Here is a 23,504-nt window from a genome sequence, read left to right on the forward strand (position 1 = left end):
CTATACACTCCACACTATACACTATACACTACACACTATACCCTATACACTCCACACTATACCCTATACACTCCACACTCCACCCTATACACTCCACCCTATACCCTATACACTCCACCCTATACACTCCACCCTATACACTATACACTATACGCTCCACACTATACACTATACACTACACCCTATACACTCCACCCTATACACTCCACCCTATACACTATACGCTCCACACTATACACTATACACTACACCCTATACACTCCACCCTATACACTCCACCCTATACACTACACACTATACACTATACACTCCACACTATACACTCCACACTCCACCCTATACACTCCACCCTATACACTCCACCCTATACACTCCACCCTATACACTCCACCCTATACCCTATACACTATACCCTATACACTCCACCCTATACACTATACACTATACGCTCCACACTATACACTATACACTCCACCCTATACACTATACACTATACGCTCCACACTATACACTATACACTATACACTCCACCCTATACACTCCACCCTATACACTACACACTATACACTATACGCTCCACACTATACACTATACACTATACCCTATACACTCCACCCTATACACTATACACTATACGCTCCACACTATACACTCCACCCTATACACTATACACTATACGCTCCACACTATACACTATACACTATACACTCTACACTATACACTCCACCCTATACACTCCACCCTATACACTATACGCTCCACACTATACACTATACACTACACCCTATACACTCCACACTATACACTCCACACTATACACTCCACACTATACACTCCACACTATACACTCCACACTATACACTCCACCCTATACACTACACACTATACACTCCACACTATACACTCCACCCTATACACTACACACTATACACTCCACCCTATACACTACACCCTATACACTCCACACTATACACTACACACTATACACTCCACCCTATACACTACACACTACATTGACACCCTACAGTTAACATTGTTAATGTTATTTTTGTCTTACTCTTCAATTCCACTGAGAATATTTGTCTGTTTTCAATCCAACACGAGTTTGTTCCTTTCAGATTCTAGTGATCGGACTGAAGCCTTCTCTCAAAGTGTGGATGACATTTCCCTATGGCAAGGTACCTCTTCTCATCTAGGTCTTTCCCCTCTCCCTCACAACCCTTCACCTCTCTCTCGTTATCCTTCTCTGACCTCTCTTCTCCCTCAACCCTTCCCCTCTCCCTCACAACCCTTCCTCTCTCTCGTTATCCTTCTCTGACCTCTCTTCTCCCTCAACCCTTCCCCTCTCCCTCACAACCCTTCACCTCTCTCTCGTTATCCTTCTCTGACCTCTCTTCTCCCTCTCCCTCACAACCCTTCACCTCTCTCTCGTTATCCTTCTCTGACCTCTCTTCTCCCTCACAACCCTTCCTCTCTCTCTCGTTATCCTTCTGACCTCTCTTCTCCCTCAACCCTTCCTCTCTCTCTCTCGTTATCCTTCTCTGACCTCTCTTCTCCCTCTCCCTCACAACCCTTCCTCTCTCTCTCTCGTTATCCTTCTCTGACCTCTCTTCTCCCTCTCCCTCACAACCCTTCCTCTCTCTCTCGTTATCCTTCTCTGACCTCTCTTCTCCCTCACAACCCTTCACCTCTCTCTCGTTATCCTTCTCTGACCTCTCTTCTCCCTCTCCCTCACAACCCTTCACCTCTCTCTCGTTATCCTTCTCTGACCTCTCTTCTCCCTCTCCCTCACAACCCTTACTCTCTCTCGTTATCCTTCTCTGACCTCTCTTCTCCTTCACAACCCTCCCTCTCTCTCGTTATCCTTCTGACCTCTCTTCTCCCTCACAACCCTCCCTCTCTCTCATTATCCTTCTCTGACCTCTCTTCTCCCTCACAACCCTTCCTCTCTCGTTATCCTTCTCTGACCTCTCTTCTCCCTCACCCCTTCCTCTCTCGTTATCCTTCTCTGACCTCTCTTCTCCCTCACCCCTTCCTCTCTCTCTCGTTATCCTTCTCTGACCTCTCTTCTCCCTCAACCCTTCCTCTCTCTCGTTATCCTTCTCTGACCTTTCTTCTCCCTCAACCCTTCCTCTCTCTCGTTATCCTTCCTCTCTCTCTCGTTATCCTTCTCTGACCTCTCTTCTCCCTCAACCCTTCCTCTCTCTCTCGTTATCCTTCCTCTCTCTCTCGTTATCCTTCTCTGACCTCTCTTCTCCCTCAACCCTCTCTCTCGTTATCCTTCTCTGACCTCTCTTCCCCCTCACAACCCTTCCTCTCTCTCGTTATCCTTCTCTGACCTCTCTTCCCCCTCACAACCCTTCCTCTCTCTCGTTATCCTTCTCTGACCTCCTCCCTCACAACCCTTCCTCTCTCTCGTTATCCTTCTCTGACCTCTCTTCTCCCTCACAACCCTTCCTCTCTCTAGTTATCCTTCTCTGACCTCTCTTCCCCCTCAACCCTTCCTCTCTCTCGTTATCCTTCTCTGACCTCTCTTCTCCCTCACAACCCTTCCTCTCTCTCATTATCCTTCTCTGACCTCTCTTCTCCCTCACAACCCTTCCTATCGTTATCCTTCTCTGACCTCTCTTCCCCCTCACAACCCTTCCTCTCTCTCTCGTTATCCTTCTCTGACCTCTCTTCCCCCTCCACAACCCTTCCTCTCTCTCGTTATCCTTCTCTGACCTCTCTTCCCCCTCTCCCGCTCTCCTTCCCACCCTCTCTGTGACCTTATCCCTGTTGTTTGCGCTAATGGGCTCTTGCCTCACTGTAGAACGGCGCTAAAGACCCATAATGTTTTTATAAACGCATCTCTAACCCTTTATTGAATGTCACAATCATAACATGTCTAGCTACTGCTAGGAACAGAGCAGGAGATTGGAGGGGGGGGGGGGGATAGATGCTGCCTGGCTGGGAACAGAACAGGAGATTGGAGGCTTGGGGGGGGGGGGCACTATAGACGCTGCCTGGCTAGGAACAGAGCAGGAGAAAAGGCCCTGTAATTTCTATTCATTGTATAAAGATTCAGCTATTTGCTGAACTGATTAAAGTACATCAGTCTTCATCATACTCTGTGGTAGAGCCGGTAATAAGGTTTTGTTCACATACAGCAGGCAGAGAGAATATAAAGGACGCTGATTTTGTAAAGGCTGGAGGACATTTTTTTCCAACAACGGTCCTAAGCCGTCGCCCCTGGGTCCTAAGCCGTCGCCCCTGGGCCCCAAGCCGTCGCCCCTGGGGCCCTGGGCATTTGTTTAGGTTCTTCGTATGAGGGTTATTCACCTCATCCTCCACCAGTCTGTAGCACCCACCTCGCTGATACACACTACACCCTGGCAACCATTTTATACACCACAGTACTTACCGTCGATTGGCTGCCCTATTGGAACGGCTAGAAATGGCACCCTGGTCTGAAGTAGTGCACTATAAAGGGAATGGGGTGTCATTTGCCCTGGTCTAAAGTAGTGCACTATATAGGGAATAGGGTGTCATTTAACCTGGTCTAAAGTAGTGCACTATATAGGGAATAGGGTGCCATTTGCCCTGGTCTACAGTAGTGCACTATAAAGGGAATAGGGTGCCATTTGGGACACTGATGAATAAGACCTGTCTATTGTTGTTGATGTTGCAGACGGACCCGACCAGTGTTCCCCAGCTGGCCTGGCAGTTTGTCCCCGTTCAGAAGGTGGTCAACCCCGTCCTGGCATTCTGCAGAGGAGACACCGTACACTTCCTGCTGGTAACACCTCACTTCCTGTTTACTTCCTGGTTACCATTATTCCTTGTTTAGTTTTTGTAAACCTACTGTCCTGTTGACTGACTGACTGTTTGTGTCCAGGTGAAGAAGGATGAGACCGGAACCATCCATGTCATCAAGCAAAGACAGCTGCAGCTGAACTGTGACATCATCAGTCTGAATGTAAGTGCCACATGATGTCACTTCAGGATCTGTCTTTACAGGCCACATCTCTTCTCTTTTTAACCCTCTCTGCCCTTCTCCGTTCCTTCCTCTCATCCTTACTGAATGGGCGTGTTTGACGTTGCAGCTGATTTGACATTTTTAGTCAAGACTGACTGATCTACAAAGAACCTTGCATTATAAATAACTACTCAATATTATTTCTCAGGCAGTCACAATTTACTCATGATATACGTCACAGTTTTGAACACAGCCAAGGTCTCTCTCTGTCGCCTTGTTCTGTTGCGCTTTCTGGCTCTGGCTCTGCCTCTCTGTTATTATCCCTCTCCTTCACCCCCTGCCTCCCTGTTATTATCCCTCTCCTTCACCCCCTGCCTCCCTGTTATTATCCCTCTCCTTCACCCCCTGCCTCTCTGTTATTATCCCTCTCCTTCACCCCCTTTCTCTCTGTTATTATCCCTCTCCTTCACCCCCTGCCTCTTTGTTATTATCCCTCTCCTTCACCCCCTGCCTCTCTGTTATTATCCCTCTCCTTCACCCCCTGCCTCTCTGTTATTATCCCTCTCCTTCACCCCCTGCCTCTTTGTTATTATCCCTCTCCTTCACCCCCTGCCTCTCTGTTATTATCCCTCTCCTTCACCCCCTGCCTCTCTGTTATTATCCCTCTCCTTCACCCCCTGCCTCTCTGTTATTATCCCTCTCCTTCACCCCCTGACTCCCTGTTATTATCCCTCTACTTCACCCCCTGCCTCTCTGTTATTATCCCTCTCCTTCACCCCCTGACTCCCTGTTATTATCCCTCTACTTCACCCCCTGCCTCTCTGTTATTATCCCTCTCCTTCACCCCCTGACTCCCTGTTATTATCCTGCTCCTTCACCCCCTGCCTCTCTGTTATTATCCCTCTCCTTCACCCCCTGCTTCTCTGTTATTATCCCTCTCCTTCACACCCTGCCTCTGTTATTATCCCTCTCCTTCACCCCCTGCCTCTGTTATTATCCCTCTCCTTCACCCCCTGCCTCTCTGTTATTATCCCTCTCCTTCACCACCTGCCTCTCTGTTATTATCCCTCTTCTTTACCCCCTTTCTCTCTGTCATTATACCCATCTTTCACCCCCTTTCTCTCTGTTATTATCCCTCTCCTTCACCCCCTACCTCTCTGTTATTATCCCTCTCCTTCACCCCCTGCCTCTCTGTTATTATCCCTCTACTTCACCCCCTGCCTCTTTGTTATTATCCCTCTCCTTCACCCCCTGCCTCTCTGTTATTATCCCTCTCCTTCACCCCCTGACTCCCTGTTATTATCCCTCTACTTCACCCCCTGCCTCTCTGTTATTATCCCTCTCCTTCACCCCCTGCCTCTCTGTTATTATCCCTCTCCTTCACCCCCTGCCTCCCTGTTATTATCACCCTCCTTCACCAACTGCCTCTGTTATTATCCCCCTCCTTCACCCCCTGCCTCTCTGTTATTATCCCTCTCCTTCACCAACTGCCTCTGTTATTATCCCTCTCCTTCACCCCCTGACTCTGTTATTATCCCTCTCCTTCACCCCCTGCCTCTGTTATTATCCCTCTCATTCACCCCCTACCTCTCTGTTATTATCCCTCTCCTTCACCCCCTGCCTCTTTGTTATTATCCCTCTCCTTCACCCCCTACCTCTCTGTTATTATCCCTCTCCTTCACCCCCTGCCTCCCTGTTATTATCCCTCTACTTCACCCCCTGCCTCTCTGTTATTATCCCTCTCCTTCACCAACTGCCTCTGTTATTATCCCTCTCCTTCACCCCCTGACTCTGTTATTATCCCTCTCCTTCACCCCCTGCCTCTGTTATTATCCCTCTCATTCACCCCCTACCTCTCTGTTATTATCCCTCTCCTTCACCCCCTGCCTCCCTGTTATTATCCCTCTCCTTCACCCCCTACCTCTCTGTTATTATCCCTCTCCTTCACCCCCTGCCTCCCTGTTATTATCCCTCTCCTTCACCCCCTGCCTCTATGTTATTATCCCTCTCCTTCACCCCCTGCCTCTATGTTATTATCCCTCTCCTTCACCCCCTGCCTCCCTTTGTCTCTCTCTCTGTGTCTCTCTTGCTCTTTCACACCCACTCACCTATTGTTTCCCCTCCCCCTCCACAGTGGATCAACAGTCGTACCCTGGTGGTGATGGACAGCGGGGAGAAGCTGCGTGTGGTGGACCGACCCAGCCAGGAGGAGCTGGAGAGCTTGGACGTGGCTGAGGTGCAGCTGGTCTACAACAGCAGCCATTTTAAATCGCTGGCAACGGGGGGAAACGTCAGCCAGGCACTGGTGAGGGTCAGGGGTCAGGGTCAGGGTCAGATGTCAGAGGTGACGGTAGAGAAGTTGCGGTGGGTAGGATAGATAGTGAGGGTTGAGAAGTAATGGTAGGGAAGTGGTAGGGGTGATAGGGCATGGAAAAGGGGTCATAGGTCAGTAGCTGTAGAGGGGAAGGCATCACCTGGCATTGGCAAAGGTCACAGGTGAGGGGTTAGAGGTCAGTGGTAGTAGAGGGTTTCAGGTAAGTTTTATGGGTCAAAGGTTAAGGGTTATGGAGCAGGGTCAGACAGTACAGGACTAGGCTGGCTAGTGGGAAAAGGTTGCACAAGTTAATTTATCCCCCTGAAGAATCAGTCTCCGCTACCTTAACTACTAAACATCAAACTGTTGAAACCAGCTAGGAAGGTTACAAACCACTACCTGGAATGAAACCTTTTAATCACTAGTTCTAGCCCGTTGTAGAGCAGCTGGCTCTGTCCAATCACACAGGACCAACGTCCTCGTCACTGGATCAGAAGCAGCCAGAGAGTAGAGCGTCTCTTCAGGGGGACTGAAGCTGTCCAATCAAGGAGCAGGGGGGTCACCAGTGATTCCCTCCCACCTGTCTCCCATACCTCTACATGGAGTCATTCAGAGTCAACATGAACCAATCATAACTATGATGTTTTGGATCTTCCTGAAATAATAATTGAATCCGTATGAAGGTCTTGTTCAGGATTCTTGGCATATATTTGCCACATTTGTATCTAAAAGTATTATTGAGAAATTAGCAGTCATGGTTGATTTTCACTCTGAATAACAGTGTCCTGGCCTTTGACCTCTGCTCTCCAGACTAACAGTGTGTGTTTTAGGCCCTAGTAGGAGAGAAGGCCTGCTATCAGTCTGTCTGCAGCTACACAGGACAGATGGTGTTACTGGGGACCAAGGTAGATGTGTGTGTGTGTGTGTGTGTGTGTGTGTGTGTGTGTGTGTGTGTACAGTTGAAGTAGAAACACAAGCGTTGTCTAATTGAGTCCTTCTCTCTTCCAGTCAGCCCACATCCTGACTCTGAGGAACTGGAGGGAGGTAAGTTTGTCTCTGACTTGCCACCATACCAGTCTAAAACTAAAGGTTATCTATTATATCATTCTACCTGTGTGTCTCTGAGGGGGGTTTAATGGATCTGTGTCTCTGAGGGAGATTTAATGGATCTGTGTCTCTGAGGGGGGTTTAATGGACCTGTGTATCTGAGGGGGGTTTAATGGACCTGTGTCTCTGAGGGGGGTTTAATGTACCTGTCTCTCTGAGGGGGATTTAATGGACCTGTGTCTCTGAGGGGGATTTAATGGACCTGTGTCTCTCTGAGGGGGATTTAATGGACCTGTGTCTCTCTGAGGGGGATTTAATGGACCTGTGTCTCTCTGAGGGGGATTTAATGGACCTGTGTGTCTCTGAGGGGGATTTAATGGACCTGTGTCTCTGAGGGGGATTTAATGGACCTGTGTCTCTGAGGGGGGTTTAATGGACCTGTCTCTCTGAGGGGGATTTAATGGACCTGTGTCTCTGAGGGGGATTTAATGGACCTGTGTCTCTGAGGGGGATTTAATGGACCTGTGTCTCTCTGAGGGGATTTAATGGACCTGTGTGTCTCTGAGGGGGATTTAATGGACCTGTGTCTCTGAGGGGGGTTTAATGGACCTGTGTCTCTGAGGGGGGTTTAATGGACCTGTGTCTCTGAGGGGGGTTTAATGGACCTGTGTCTCTGAGGGGGGTTTAATGGACCTGTGTCTCTGAGGGGGGTTTAATGGACCTGTGTATCTCTGAGGGGGGTTTAATGGACCTGTGTATCTCTGAGGGGGGTTTAATGGACCTGTGTCTCTGAGGGGGGTTTAATGGACCTGTGTATCTCTGAGGGGGGTTTAATGGACCTGTGTATCTCTGAGGGGGGTTTAATGGACCTGTGTCTCTGAGGGGGGTTTAATGGACCTGTGTCTCTGAGGGGGGTTTAATGGACCTGTGTCTCTGAGGGGGGTTTAATGGACCTGTGTATCTGAGGGGGGTTTAATGGACCTGTGTGTCTCTGAGGGGGGTTTAATGGACCTGTGTGTCTCTGAGGGGAACTTAATGGACCTGTGTGTCTCTGAGGGGAACTTAATGGACCTGTGTGTCTCTGAGGGGAACTTAATGGACCTGTGTCTCTGAGGGGGGTTTAATGGACCTGTGTCTCTGAGGGGGGTTTAATGGACCTGTGTCTCTGAGGGGGGTTTAATGGACCTGTGTCTCTGAGGGGGGTTTAATGGACCTGTGTCTCTGAGGGGAACTTAATGGACCTGTGTGTCTCTGAGGGGAACTTAATGGACCTGTGTGTCTCTGAGGGGAACTTAATGGACCTGTGTGTCTCTGAGGGGAACTTAATGGACCTGTGTGTCTCTGAGGGGGGATTTAATGGACCTGTGTATCTGAGGGGGGTTTAATGGACCTGTGTCTCTGAGGGGGATTTAATGGACCTGTTTCTCTGAGGGGGATTTAATGGACCTGTGTCTCTCTGAGGGGGATTTATTGGATCTGTGCTGCTGGAGACATTCAGTGCTCTAACTCTTTCTCTCTCTCACACAGCGGGTGGACTGTCTGTTGAAACAGGAACGTTTTGTTGAAGCTCTGTCCTTGGCCTGGTCCTTCCATGAGGGCACCGCCAAGGCTGTACTGGGTGAATAGTCTCGCCCCCCCTTTCTCTCCTCCTCTGTTCCCCCCCCCCCCCTCCAATCCCCTCCCTTCCCCTCCCCCCCCCCCCTTTCTCTCCTCCTCTGTTCCCCTCTCCCTCCCTCTCCTCCTCCCCTCCTCTCCTCTCCCTCTCGCTCTCCTCCTCCCCTCCTCTCCTCTCCTCTCCCCCTCCACTCCTCTCTTAGGGCTGGTTTATACTTTGTCTATTGACATAGTCTATTGTCTATAGACAATTAGAATGCGAGTGTCTCTGGTCAGAACAACATTTAATTTATACTCCGGTGGAATGTCTGTAGCCCGTCGCTGCGTCCGTTGTCATGGTTACCTGACTGAGACCGCGACGACACACTCAACAACCGTAAACTATTTACTGTAATTAGCTCGCCATTAACGTGCAAATAATGGTCTTGTTGTGAGTTTATTTTGCTGTAATAATGAATATAAGTTAGCTTGTCAACTATGACATGGTCATTATTTGAACAGGCTAGCCAGCTAAGCTAGCTAACAATCTAGAAACCAATCAAGAACATTGTTAAGAAAGTTGTTTTTAGTTGCCTGGTTTTCTGGATTGACATCTACTAAAATTAATGTATAAACAGATGGGTTTATTGGTTTTTAAAAATACAACTTTTATGCTCTATTGGAGGCAGGCAGCCTGTTGTTACTTTCTCACAAGACAAGTTTGATATCGGACATCAATAGAATGTCATTATGATGTCACTGCTACAGTTGTCATAACAACTGAAAACCAGCTCCAGAAGGTCTGAGATCTACTGTGTGGAACGCCTGGCCTCTTCTGTACTATAAAGGACAGGTGTTTTCACTGTTTTGTCCTTGAATCATTTATACACTGCAGGACTTTACATTCCGAGGGCTTCCTGTTGGAGGCCTTTTCACTGATGGCACAGAGGCCATTATACATTTAATACCAGAGTTTTCACCTAGATTTTTCTTTTCTTATTAAAGTGAAAACACACAACCCTTTGACTGATTGTGTTGATGTACTGTGAATGTCTGTAATTTTTCCAGGGCTGTTTGGCGACCCAGCGAAGAGGAAAGGTGTAGTGGCAGACAAGGTGAATCCCTCTTCCATCCTTCCCTCCATCCTTCCCTCCTCCCTTCCTTTCCTACCTTCCCTCCTCCACCCCCCTTCCACAAAGAAATCTATCTAATTTGATTGATTGATTGATTGTACTTCCTCTCCAGATGATTGAGATTCTGTTCCAGTATGTGGAGCGCTCAGTGAAGAAATGTCCAGAACACGGCAAGATACAGATCATGGAACAACATTTCCAGGTACACACACACACACACACCCTATACACACACACCCTATACACACACACACACCCCCTATACATACACACACCCCCTATACACACACACACACACACACACACACACACACACACACACACACACACACACACACACCCCCTATACACACACACACACCCCCTATACACACACACACACCCCCTATACACACACACACCCCCTATACACACACACACACACACCCTATACACACACACACACCCCCTATACACACACACACACCCCCTATACACACACACACACCCCCTATATATACACACACACACACACACACACACACACACCCTCTATACACACACACACATACCCCCTATACACACACACATACCCCCTATACACACACACATACCCCCTATACACACACACATACCCCCTATACACACACATACCCCCTATACACACACACATACCCCCTATACACACACACATACCCCCTATACACACACACACACCCCGCACCCCCCCGATACAGACACACACACACCCCGCACCCCCCGATACACACACACACACGATATACACACACCCCACGATATACACACACCACACACCGCACACACACCACACACCGCACACACCCCACGATACACACGTTAATCCGTCCCACGGTTCAGTTTGACAACGATCGGGACCTTGAAACCTGTCTTTCATTCGCCTTTAAGGCTTGTCCTTGTGCTTAGGCTGCCTGGGTTGAGTAGCTAATCGCTCTTTTTCTCTCTCTCTCCATCCTCCCTTCATCCCTACATCCCTCTCTTTCTCTCTGTCCGTAGGACATGGTGCCTGTCATGGTAGATTACTGTCTGCAGCTGCAGAGGACGTAAGACACACACACAGACACGCACACACACACACGCACACACGCAAGCGCGCACGCACACACACAGACACGCACACACACACAGACACGCACACACACACACACAGACACGCACGCACACACACGCACGCACACAGACACGCACGCACACACGCACACAGACACGCACGCACACACACACACACACACACACACACACACACACACACACACGCATCGCGTCTAATGGCCCTTGCGTTGCCTATTCCCAGCACTCTGCTAGCTTATTCATTAAAGGGACAATTCACTTTTTTTTTTTTTAACTTCATATCATCCGCAGTTCTTAAGTGAAGGAAAGAGCCTTTTAGTCCAGTCAGAGTAGAGCAGAGTAGCAGCCCCTTCGGCACAGAGATGGACAGAGAAAGGAAGATCTTTCTTTGTCTCTTTGGGCTCCCGAGTGGCGCAGAGGTCTAAGGCACTGCATCTCATTGCAAGAGGCATCACTACAGACCCTGGTTCGATTCCAGGCTTTATCACAACCGGCTGTGATTGGGAGTCCCATAGGGCGGCGCGTAATTGGCCCAGCGTCGTCCGGGTTTGGCCGTCATTGTAAATAAGAATTTATTCTTAACTGACTTGCCTAGTTAAATAATGGTCAAATAAAAAAAAAATGTCATACAAATTGTCATCTCTCTCAAAATGAAGGCTTGACCTCCACAAAAGGTTAAGAAAGAACAAACTGAGATCTCTTCTGGCACCAGGTTAAATTTTTAATGCAGTTAGTTTCATATGCGCTGAGTGATCTTTATGTTGTTTGACTGGGGGTTCTCTTCAAGGGACAAAGCGTGCATTAAAGGGATATTTAAAAATAATTCTGCTTTATATTCATCAGCTCTCCAGCACCACCCCAACATCAACATATGTGAAAATGCCTAGTTTCTATGTTTTGTATTTAAAAAGATGGAGAAAGATGAGTGTTTCCAATGACATCATCGGTGTGCATCATGTGATTTTAACCAATTTGGAGTAGGCATTTCCTACTAATTGGTTGTTTTACTACAAAACATAGAAACTAGGCATTTGACTTGTCATTATTAACAACATAAAGATCACTCAGCGCATATGAAACTAACTGTATTAAACATGACAAACAAAGGGAGTCAATCCGCTGCCAGAAGACATCTGTTTGTTGCTGTGGGAACGTGCTTTCAGTTTGTTCCTGTGTGAACGTGCTTTCAGTTTGTTCCTGTGTGAACGTGCTTTCAGTTTGTTCCTGTGTGAACGTGCTTTCAGTTTGTTCCTGTGGGAACGTGCTTTCTGTTTGTTTGTTCCTGTGTGAACGTGCTTTCAGTTTGTTTGTTCCTGTGTGAACGTGCTTTCAGTTTGTTTGTTCCTGTGTGAACGTGCTTTCAGTTTGTTGCTGTGGGAACGTGCTTTCAGTTTGTTCCCGTGTGTGAACGTGCTTTCAGTTTGTTCCTGTGGGAACGTGCTTTCAGTTTGTTTGTTCCTGTGTGAACGTGCTTTCAGTTTGTTTGTTCCTGTGTGAACGTGCTTTCAGTTTGTTTGTTCCTGTGTGAACGTGCTTTCAGTTTGTTGCTGTGGGAACGTGCTTTCAGTTTGTTCCTGTGGGAACGTGCTTTCTGTTTGTTTGTTCCTGTGGGAACGTGCTTTCAGTTTGTTCCTGTGGGAACGTGCTTTCAGTTTGTTCCTGTGTGAACGTGCTTTCTGTTTGTTCCTGTGTGATCGTGCTTTCAGTTTGTTCCTGTGGGAACGTGCTTTCAGTTTGTTCCTGTGTGAACGTGCTTTCAGTTAGTTTGTTCCTGTATGAACGTGCTTTTAGTTAGTTTGTTCCTGTGTGAACGTGCTTTCAGTTTGTTTGTTCCTGTGTGAACGTGCTTTCAGTTTGTTCTTTCGTAACCCTTTGTGGTGGTCGGCCTTAGTTTGGAGAGAGAGCAAGATCTTCCTTTCTCTGTCCATCTCTGTGCCGAATGGGGCTGCTCTCTGCTGCACTCGGACTGGACTAAAAGGCTCCTTCCTTCACTTAAGAACTGCCATCCCGTCCCGGCTCCAGAGAATTCTATTATCAGTCTATTATGGTCCCATCCCTGCCCCAGAGGCTCCTAGCATTTGTATTCATTATGGATCCCCATTAGTTCCTGCCAAGGCAGCAGCTACTCTTCCTGGGGTCCAATTTATACCATTTTAAAAACATTACAATACATTCACAGATTTCACAACACACTGTGTGCCCTCAGGCCCCTACTCTACAGCTACCACATATCTACAGTACTAAATCTATGTGTGTGTGTGTGTGTGCATGTGTCTGTGCCTATGTTTGTGTTGCTTCACAGTCCCTGCTGTTCCATAAGGTGTATTTTTACCTGGTTTTACTGCTTGTGTCAGTTACCTGATGTGGAATAGAGTTCCATGTAATCATGGCTCTATGTAGTACTGTGGAATAGAGTTCCATGTAGTCATGGCTCTATGTAGTACTGTGCAATAGAGTTCCATGTAATCATGGCTCTATGTAGTACTGTGGAATAGAGTTCCATGTAGTCATGGCTCTATGTAGTACTGTGGAATAGAGTTCCATGTAGTCATGGCTCTATGTAGTACTGTGGAATAGAGTTCCATGTAGTCATGGCTATATGTAGTACTGTGGAATAGAGTTCCATGTAGTCATGGCTCTATGTAGTACTGTGGAATAGAGTTCCATGTAGTCATGGCTCTATGTAGTACTGTGGAATAGAGTTCCATGTAATCATGGCTCTATGTAGTACTGTGGAATAGAGTTCCATGTAGTCATGGCTATATGTAGTACTGTGGAATAGAGTTCCATGTAGTCATGGCTCTATGTAGTACTGTGGAATAGAGTTCCATGTAGTCATGGCTCTATGTAGTACTGTGGAATAGAGTTCCATGTAATCATGGCTCTATGTAGTACTGTGGAATAGAGTTCCTTGTAGTCATGGCTCTATGTAGTACTGTGGAATAGAGTTCCATGTAGTCATGGCTCTATGTAGTACTGTGGAATAGAGTTCCATGTAGTCATGGCTCTATGTAGTACTGTGGAATAGAGTTCCATGTAGTCATGGCTCTATGTAGTACTGTGGAATAGAGTTCCATGTAGTCATGGCTCTATGTAGTACTGTGGAATAGAGTTCCATGTAATCATGGCTCTATGTAGTACTGTGGAATAGAGTTCCTTGTAGTCATGGCTCTATGTAGTACTGTGGAATAGAGTTCCTTGTAGTCATGGCTCTATGTAGTACTGTGGAATAGAGTTCCTTGTAGTCATGGCTCTATGTAGTACTGTGGAATAGAGTTCCATGTAGTCATGGCTCTATGTAGTACTGTGGAATAGAGTTCCATGTAGTCATGGCTCTATGTAGTACTGTGGAATAGAGTTCCATGTAGTCATGGCTCTATGTAGTACTGTGGAATAGAGTTCCATGTAATCATGGCTCTATGTAGTACTGTGGAATAGAGTTCCATGTAGTCATGGCTCTATGTAGTACTGTGGAATAGAGTTCCATGTAATCATGGCTCTATGTAGTACTGTGGAATAGAGTTCCATGTAGTCATGGCTCTATGTAGTACTGTGGAATAGAGTTCCATGTAATCATGGCTCTATGTAGTACTGTGCACCTCCCATAGTCTGGACTTGAGGACTGTGAAGAGACCTCTGGTGGCATGTCTTGTGGGGTATGCATGGGTGTCCGAGCTGTGTGCCAGTAGTTTAGACAGACAGCTCGGTGCATTCAACATAAATACAAGTAGTGATGAAGTCCATCTCTCTTCCACTTTCAGCCAGGAGAGATGGACATTCATATTATTAATATTAGCTGTCTGTGTCCATCCGTGCTGCTCTGTTCTGAGCCAATTGCAATTTTCCTAAGTCTCTCTTTGTGGCATCCGACCACACGACTGAACAGTAGTCCAGATGTGACTAAACTAGGGCCCCTAGGACCCCTAGATCGTGTTGTTAAGAAGGCAGAGCAGCACTTTATTATGGACAGACTTATCCCCATCTTAGCTACTCCTGTATCGACATGTTTTGACCATGACGGTTTACAATCCAGGGTTACTCCAAGCAGTTTAGTCACCTCAACATGCTCAATTCCCACATTATTTATTACACGATTTAGTTGAGGTTTAGGGTTTAGTGAATGATTTGTCCCAAATACAATGCTTTTAGTTTTAGAAATATTTAGGACTAACTTATTCCTTTCCACACACTCTTTGTTAAGTGCTGCAGTCGTTTCAGTCGCTGTTGTAGCTGACATGTATAGTGTTGAGTCATCTGGAAACATAGACACACTGGCTTTACTCAAAGCATGTCGTTAGTGAAGATTGAAAAAAGTAATGGGCCAAGACAACTGCCCTGGGGAATTCCTGATTCTACCTGGATTTTGTTGGAGAGGCTTCTGTGTTCTGTTCGACGGTTAACTCTTTATCCACAATGTAGCAGGGGGTGTGAAGCCATAACACATACACTACCGTTCAAATGTTTGAGGTCACCTAGAAATGTCCTTGTTTTTGGAAGAAAAGCTAAATATTGGTCCATTTTAAAATAACATCAAATTGATCAGAAATACAGTGTAGACATTGTTAATGTTGTAAATGACTATTGTAGCTGGAAACGGCAGATTTTTATGGAATATCTACATTAGGTGTACAGAGGCCCATTATCAGCAACCACCACTCCTGTGTTCCAAGGGCACGTTGTGTTAGCTAATCCAAGTTCATCATTTTAAAAGGCTAATTAATAATTAGAAAACCCTCTGTTCTGATTAAAGAAGCAATAAAACTGGCCTTTAGACTAGTTGAGTATCTGGAGCCACAGCATTTGTGGGTTCAATTACAGGCTCAAAATGGTCAGAAACAAAGACCTTTCTTCTGAAACTCGTCAGTCTATTCTTGTTCTGAGAAATGAAGGCTATTCAATGCGAGAAATTGCCAAGAAACTGAAGATCTCGTACAACGCTGTGTACTACTCCCTTCACAGAACAGCACAAACTGGCTCTAACCAGAATAGAAAGAGTAGTGGGAGGCCCCTGTGCACAACTGAGCAAGAGGGTAAGTACATTAGTGTCTAGTTGTAGAAACAGATGCCTCACAAGTCCTCATTAAATAGTACCCGCGAAACACCAGTCTCAACTTCAACAGTGAAGAGGTGACTCCGGGATGCTGACCTTCTAGGCAGAGTTCCTCTGTCCAGTCTCAACGTCAACAGTGAAGAGGCGATTCAGGGATGCTGACCTTCTAGGCAGAGTTCCTCTGTCCAGTGTCTGTGTTATTTTGCCCATCTTAATATTTTATTTTTATTTTTTATTTTACCCCCTTTTCTCCCCAATTTCGTGGTATCCAATTGTTAGTAGCTACTATCTTGTCTCATCGCTACAATTCCCGTACGGGCTCGGGAGAGACGAAGGTCGAAAGTCATGCGTCCTCCGATACACAACCCTACTCTGCCTAGAAGACCAGCATCCCGAAGTCGCCTCTTCACTGTTGACGTTGAGACTGGTGTTTAACCTACTGTTTAACCAGCTATATACCCGCCTGGTGGAGAACTGGTACCATGATCATGCTCTTCTCTCTGTGGTCCTATAGAGACCTACTGTTTAACCAGCTTTATACTGTACCCGCCTGGTGGAGAACTGGTACGATGATCATGCTCTTCTCTCTGTGGTCCTATAGGGACCTACTGTTTAACCAGCTATATACCCGCATGGTGAAGAACTGGTACCATGAACGTGCTCTTCTCTCTGTGGTCCTATAGAGACCTACTGTTTAACCAGCTTTATACTGTACCCGCCTGGTGGAGAACTGGTACGATGATCATGCTCTTCTCTCTGTGGTCCTATAGGGACCTACTGTTTAACCAGCTGTATACCCGCCTGGTGGAGAACTGTGTGGCTCGGGGGGTCTTCCTGGAGAGTTTGGAACCCTACATCGTGTCGGAGCGTCTGGGCTGTGTGACCGCTCCCGTCATGAGAGACCTGCTGACCCACCTACAGGATAACAACATGATGGACAGTGTAGAGAACTGTCTGATACATCTGGACATCACCAGCCTCGACATACAACAGGTAGGGAGGAGACGGGGGAGGAGACTGTGGAGGAGACTGGGGACAGAGTAGACGGGGGGAGGAGACGAGACGGGGGGAGGAGACGAGACGGGGGGAGGAGACGAGACGGGGGGAGGAGACGAGACGGGGGGAGGAGACGAGACGGGGGAGGAGACGAGACGGGGGGAGGAGACGAGACCGGGGGGAGGAGACGAGACCGGGGGGAGGAGACGAGACCGGGGGGAGGGGACGAGACCGGGGGGAGGGGACGAGACCGGGGGGAGGGGACGAGACCGGGGGAGGAGACGAGACGGGGGGAGGAGACGAGACGGGGGGAGGAGACGAGACGGGGGGAGGAGACGAGACCGGGGGGAGGAGACGAGACCGGGGGGAGGGGACGAGACCGGGGGGAGGAGACGAGACCGGGGGGAGGGGACGAGACCGGGGGGAGGGGACGAGACCGGGGGGAGGGGACGAGACCGGGGGGAGGGGACGAGACCGGGGGGAGGGGAGGAGACCGGGGGGAGGGGAGGAGACCGGAGGGGGGGAGGGGAGGAGATCGGAGGAGACGGGGGAGGAGACAGGGGAGGAGACTGGGGGGGGAGGAGACTGGGGGGGGAGGAGACAGGGGAGGAGACTGGGGACGGAGTAGACGGGGGGAGGAGACGAGACGGGGGGAGGGGAGGAGACCGGGGGGAGGGGAGGAGACCGGGGGGAGGGGAGGAGACCGGGGGGAGGGGAGGAGACCGGGGGGAGGGGAGGAGACATGGGAGAAGAGGAGAGGAGAGGTGGTGATGATGTCTGTCAGTCAGTGTTGCCTCTCTTCCCTCTAGATATTTACTACTGTCATTAACCTTGTTCCAATCAGCAGCATGACAAGTCTGTAGACTCCAGTAGTAACCTGTTCTCTCCCTGTGTATCCAGGTGGTCCAGATGTGTTGGGACAACCAGCTGTATGATGCCATGATCTACGTGTTCAACAGGGGAATGAATGACTACATCACCCCTATGGAGGTACTATAATACTGTTTAATGACTACATCACCCCTATGGAGGTACTATAATACTGTTTAGTGACTACATCACCCCTATGGAGGTACTATAATACTGTTTAATGACTACATCACCCCTATGGAGGTACTATAATACTGTTTAATGACTACATCACCCCTATGGAGGTACTATAATACTGTTTAATGACTACATCACCCCTATGGAGGTACTATAATACTGTTTAATGACTACATCACCCCTATGGAGGTACTATAATACTGTTTAATGACTACATCACCCCTATGGAGGTACTATAATACTGTTTAATGACTACATCACCCCTATGGAGGTACTATAATACTGTTTAATGACTACATCACCCCTATGGAGGTACTATAATACTGTTTAATGACTACATCACCCCTATGGAGGTACTATAATACTGTTTAATGACTACATCACCCCTATGGAGGTACTATAATACTGTTTAATGACTACATCACCCCTATGGAGGTACTATAATACTGTTTAATGACTACATCACCCCTATGGAGTTACTATAATACTGTTTAATGACTACGTCACCCCTATGGAGGTACTATAATACTGTTTAATGACTACATCACCCCTATGGAGGTACTATAATACTGTTTAATGACTACATCACCCCTATGGAGGTACTATAATACTGTTTAATGACTACATCACCCCTATGGAGGTACTATAATACTGTTTAATGACTACATCACCCCCATAGAGGTACTATAATACTGTTTAATGACTACATCACCCCTATGGAGGTACTATAATACTGTTTAGTGACTACATCACCCCTATGGAGGTACTATAATACTGTTTAATGACTACATCACCCCTATGGAGGTACTATAATACTGTTTAATGACTACATCACCCCTATGGAGGTACTATAATACTGTTTAATGACTACATCACCCCTATGGAGGTACTATAATACTGTTTAGTGACTACATCACCCCTATGGAGGTACTATAATACTGTTTAGTGACTACATCACCCCTATGGAGGTACTATAATACTGTTTAATGACTACATCACCCCTATGGAGGTACTATAATACTGTTTAATGACTACATCACCCCTATGGAGGTACTATAATACTGTTTAATGACTACATCACCCCTATGGAGGTACTATAATACTGTTTAATGACTACATCACCCCTATGGAGGTACTATAATACTGTTTAATGACTACATCACCCCTATGGAGGTACTATAATACTGTTTAGTGACTACATCACCCCTATGGAGGTACTATAATACTGTTTAGTGACTACATCACCCCTATGGAGGTACTATAATACTGTTTAATGACTACATCACCCCTATGGAGGTACTATAATACTGTTTAATGACTACATCACCCCCATAGAGGTACTATAATACTGTTTAATGACTACATCACCCCTATGGAGGTACTATAATACTGTTTAATGACTACATCACCCCTATGGAGGTACTATAATACTGTTTAATGACTACATCACCCCTATGGAGGTACTATAATACTGTTTAATGACTACATCACCCCTATGGAGGTACTATAATACTGTTTAGTGACTACATCACCCCTATGGAGGTACTATAATACTGTTTAATGACTACATCACCCCTATGGAGGTACTATAATACTGTTTAGTGACTACATCACCCCTATGGAGGTACTATAATACTGTTTAGTGACTACATCACCCCTATGGAGGTACTATAATACTGTTTAATGACTACATCACCCCTATGGAGGTACTATAATACTGTTTAGTGACTACATCACCCCTATGGAGGTACTATAATACTGTTTAATGACTACATCACCCCTATGGAGGTACTATAATACTGTTTAATGACTACATCACCCCTATGGAGGTACTATAATACTGTTTAATGACTACGTCACCCCTATGGAGGTACTATAATACTGTTTAGTGACTACATCACCCCTATGGAGGTACTATAATACTGTTTAATGACTACATCACCCCTATGGAGGTACTGACATGTTAGTCATTTAGACTCTTATCCAGAGTGACTGACAGGTTTCACACCCTTTTGTCTTTCATATTGTTTTCTTATTTCCTGGATATGAAAGAATCTACATAAACAACACTATCTTCCACACACATTCTGTCTCTCCCTCCCTCTTCCTCTCCCCCTGCCTCTCTCTCTCTCTCCCTCCCTGTCTCTCTCTCTCTCCCTCCCTGTCTCTCTCTCTCTCCCCCCCTGTCTCTCTCTCTCCCCCCTGTCTCTCTCTCTCCCCCCTGTCTCTCTCTCTCCCCCCCTGTCTCTCTCTCTCCCCCCCTGTCTCTCTCTCTCCCCCCTGTCTCTCTCTCCCCTGTCTCTCTCTCTCCCCCCCTGTCTCTCTCTCTCCCCCCCTGTCTCTCTCTCTCCCCCCCTGTCTCTCTCTCTCCCCCCCTGTCTCTCTCTCTCCCCCCCTGTCTCTCTCTCTCCCCCCCTGTCTCTCTCTCTCCCCCCCTGTCTCTCTCTCTCCCCCCTGTCTCTCTCTCTCCCCCCTGTCTCTCTCTCTCCCCCCTGTCTCTCTCTCTCTCCCCCCTGTGTCTCTCTCTCGCCCCCCCCTGTCTCTCTCTCTCTCTCGCCCCCCCCTGTCTCTCTCTCTCTCTCCCCCCCGTCTCTCTCGCTCTCTCCCCCCCGTCTCTCTCGCTCTCTCCCCCCCTGTCTCTCTCGCTCTCTCTCTCTCCCTGTCTCTCTCGCTCTCTCTCTCTCTCCCTGTCTCTCTCTCTCTCTCTCTCCCCCCCTGTCTCTCTCTCTCTGTCTCTCCCCCCCTGTCTCTCTCTCTCCCCCCCCTGTCTCTCTCTCTCCCTGTCTCGCTCTCTCTCTGTCTCAGCCTGGTGTTATGTGTTTCTCTCTTTCTCCTTCCTTTGTGGGACTGATCCTCTTAGTCTGAAGGTAGATGAAAGCTGAGTGTGTGTTGTTAAGCTACTCCTCTGAACCCACAGATGAAAGCAGACTGATGGGGGGGAGGGACGAGGTATATGTATTACAGGTGTCCTCTCTGGTTCTCTCTGCCTCTCTCTGGTTCTCTCTGCCTCTCTGGTTATCTGGTTCTCTCTGCCCCTCTCTGGTTATCTGGTTCTCTCTGCCTCTCTCTGGTTATCTGGTTCTCTCTGCCTCTCTCTGGTTATCTGGTTCTCTCTGCCTCTCTCTTGTTATCTGGTTCTATCTGCCTCTCTCTGGTTATCTGGTTCTCTCTGCCTCTCTCTGGTTATCTGGTTCTCTCTGCCCCTCTCTGGTTATCTGGTTCTCTCTGCCCCTCTCTGGTTATCTGGTTCTATCTGCCTCTCTCTGGTTATCTGGTTCTCTCTGCCTCTCTCTGGTTCTCTCTGCCTCTCTCTGGTTATCTGGTTCTCTCTGCCTCTCTCTGGTTCTCTCTGCCTCTCTCTGGTTATCTGGTTCTCTCTGCCTCTCTCTGGTTCTCTCTGCCTCTGGTTATCTGGTTCTCTCTGCCTCTGGTTTTCTGGTTCTCTCTGCCTCTCTCTGGTTCTCTCTGCCTCTCTCTGGTTATCTGGTTCTCTCTGCCTCTCTCTGGTTCTCTCTGCCTCTCTCTGGTTATCTGGTTCTCTCTGCCTCTCTCTGGTTCTCTTTGCCTCTCTCTGGTTATCTGGTTCTCTCTGCCTCTCTCTGGTTCTCTCTGCCTCTCTCTGGTTCTCTCTGCCTCTCTCTGGTTCTCTCTGCCTCTCTCTGGTTCTCTCTGCCTCTCTCTGGTTCTCTCTGCCTCTCTCTGGTTATCTGGTTATCTGCCTCTCTCTGGTTATCTGGTTCTCTCTGCCTCTCTCTGGTTATCTGGTTCTCTCTGCCTCTCTCTGGTTATCTGCCTCTCTCTGCCTCTCTCTGGTTATCTGGTTATCTCAGCCTCTCTCTGGTTCTCCCAGCCTCTCTCTGGTTCTCTCTGGTTATCTGGTTATCTGCCTCTCTCTGGTTATCTGGTTCTCTCTGCCTCTCTCTGGTTATCTGGTTCTCTCTGCCTCTCTCTGGTTATCTGGTTCTCTCAGCACCATTATCTACCAGTCCCCTGGGGAGCGACGGGGGCTTTGATTTGTTCAATGAACCAACCTAAACTAAAAGGAATCTAACAGAAATGAAAGAAGCCCTAAGGCTGCTGGGAAAAATCCTTTTGAAATATGAGACGAGGTGTCACAAAGAATCCTGATGAAGAAATGATGTAGTGCTACGGCTACAGCCTAGGGACAAACTGTCAGAGAGAGTGGAGTTTTTAATCAAAGGAGATGTATGAACTTGACCCCTGAGGTTTCTCTTCCTGTGTTTCAGAAACTCTTCCAGGTCATTGGCCCCCCGCTGAGAGAAGGCAGGGCCCTCACAGGTAGGCACTGGTTCCATGATTCATTGAACACCAGCCTGGACTTCTTAGTGGGAGTAAAGACAAGGCCCTCCGGAAATAAATCACTCAGAAAGAAGATTTGTAGTTTTTCAACAAGTCAACATGTCTAATAATTAATAAATAAATAACTCAGAAAGAAGATTTGTCTATTTCTGCCTGACAGATGAACAGGTGGTGATGGGTAACAAGCTGCTCGTTTATATCAGGTACAGTCACACATATACATCCTGTCTCTCTCTCTCGCTCTTTCTCTCTCTATATCTCTCTTTCTATCTCTCCTCTGTCTGTCTGTTTGTCTCTCTCTCTCTCGCTCTTTCTCTCTCTATATCTCTCTTTCTAGCTCTCCTCTGTCTGTCTCTGTCTCTCTCTCTCTCTAGATATCTCTCTCTATCTCTCCTCTGTCTGTTTCTCTCTCTCGCTCTATATCTCTCTTTCTATCTCTCCTCTGTCTGTTTGTCTCTCTCTCGATCTCTCTCTCTCTCTCTCTCTGTCTGTTTGTCTCTCTCTCTCTCGCTCTTTCTCTCTCTCTATCTCTCTTTCTATCTCCTTCTCTGTTTGTCTGTTTCACTCTCACACACACTCACACTCTCTCTCTCTCTCTCTCTCTCTCTCTCTCTCTCTGACACACAGTAATGTATTTCCTTCCTCCCTCAGCTGCTCTCTGGCAGGCCGGGCCTATCCACTAGGAGACATCCCAGAGGACCTGGTGTCTCAAGTCAAGAACCAGGTACGTGTGTGTATCAGGGACAGATTCCTGGAATGTTCCCCCCTTTGTGACAGACCTCTACATCCCCCATGTTGCTGTAAGGACTGTGTTAATGAGGTATACTCCTCTCTACATCCCCCATGTTGCTGTAAGGACTGTGTTAATGAGGTATCCTCCTCTCTACATCCCCCATGTTGCTGTAAGGACTGTGTTAATGAGGTATACTCCTCTCTACATCCCCCATGTTGCTGTAA

General features: G+C 47.5%; 1 protein-coding gene across 18 annotated transcripts in view; it reads left to right on the forward strand.

The window, feature by feature from the left end:
* The window catches only part of vps8 (VPS8 subunit of CORVET complex), a 109,308-nt gene that overhangs the window by 13,990 nt on the left and 71,814 nt on the right, over positions 1 to 23,504 (forward strand). For 12 of the 18 annotated variants that reach the window (XM_090207192.1, XM_090207201.1, XM_090207195.1 and 9 more), the window contains exons 10-24: positions 1,119 to 1,178; positions 3,671 to 3,778; positions 3,878 to 3,958; positions 6,093 to 6,263; positions 7,103 to 7,177; positions 7,281 to 7,316; positions 8,847 to 8,937; positions 9,981 to 10,027; positions 10,158 to 10,247; positions 11,060 to 11,106; positions 16,955 to 17,177; positions 18,081 to 18,170; positions 22,475 to 22,526; positions 22,708 to 22,750; positions 23,199 to 23,271. In XM_090207192.1, coding sequence (XP_090063318.1) covers positions 1,119 to 1,178; positions 3,671 to 3,778; positions 3,878 to 3,958; positions 6,093 to 6,263; positions 7,103 to 7,177; positions 7,281 to 7,316; positions 8,847 to 8,937; positions 9,981 to 10,027; positions 10,158 to 10,247; positions 11,060 to 11,106; positions 16,955 to 17,177; positions 18,081 to 18,170; positions 22,475 to 22,526; positions 22,708 to 22,750; positions 23,199 to 23,271 — 1,287 coding nt within the window. The remainder of the gene's footprint in view (positions 1 to 1,118; positions 1,179 to 3,670; positions 3,779 to 3,877; positions 3,959 to 6,092; positions 6,264 to 7,102; positions 7,178 to 7,280; positions 7,317 to 8,846; positions 8,938 to 9,980; positions 10,028 to 10,157; positions 10,248 to 11,059; positions 11,107 to 16,954; positions 17,178 to 18,080; positions 18,171 to 22,474; positions 22,527 to 22,707; positions 22,751 to 23,198; positions 23,272 to 23,504) is intronic. The other 6 variants (XM_090207193.1, XM_090207203.1, XM_090207198.1 and 3 more) reach the window with 1 other exon arrangement.

Source organism: Oncorhynchus mykiss, chromosome 18 (assembly GCF_057628025.1).
Source record: "Oncorhynchus mykiss isolate SJ-2025 chromosome 18, ASM5762802v1, whole genome shotgun sequence".
Classification (NCBI taxonomy): domain Eukaryota; kingdom Metazoa; phylum Chordata; class Actinopteri; order Salmoniformes; family Salmonidae; genus Oncorhynchus; species Oncorhynchus mykiss.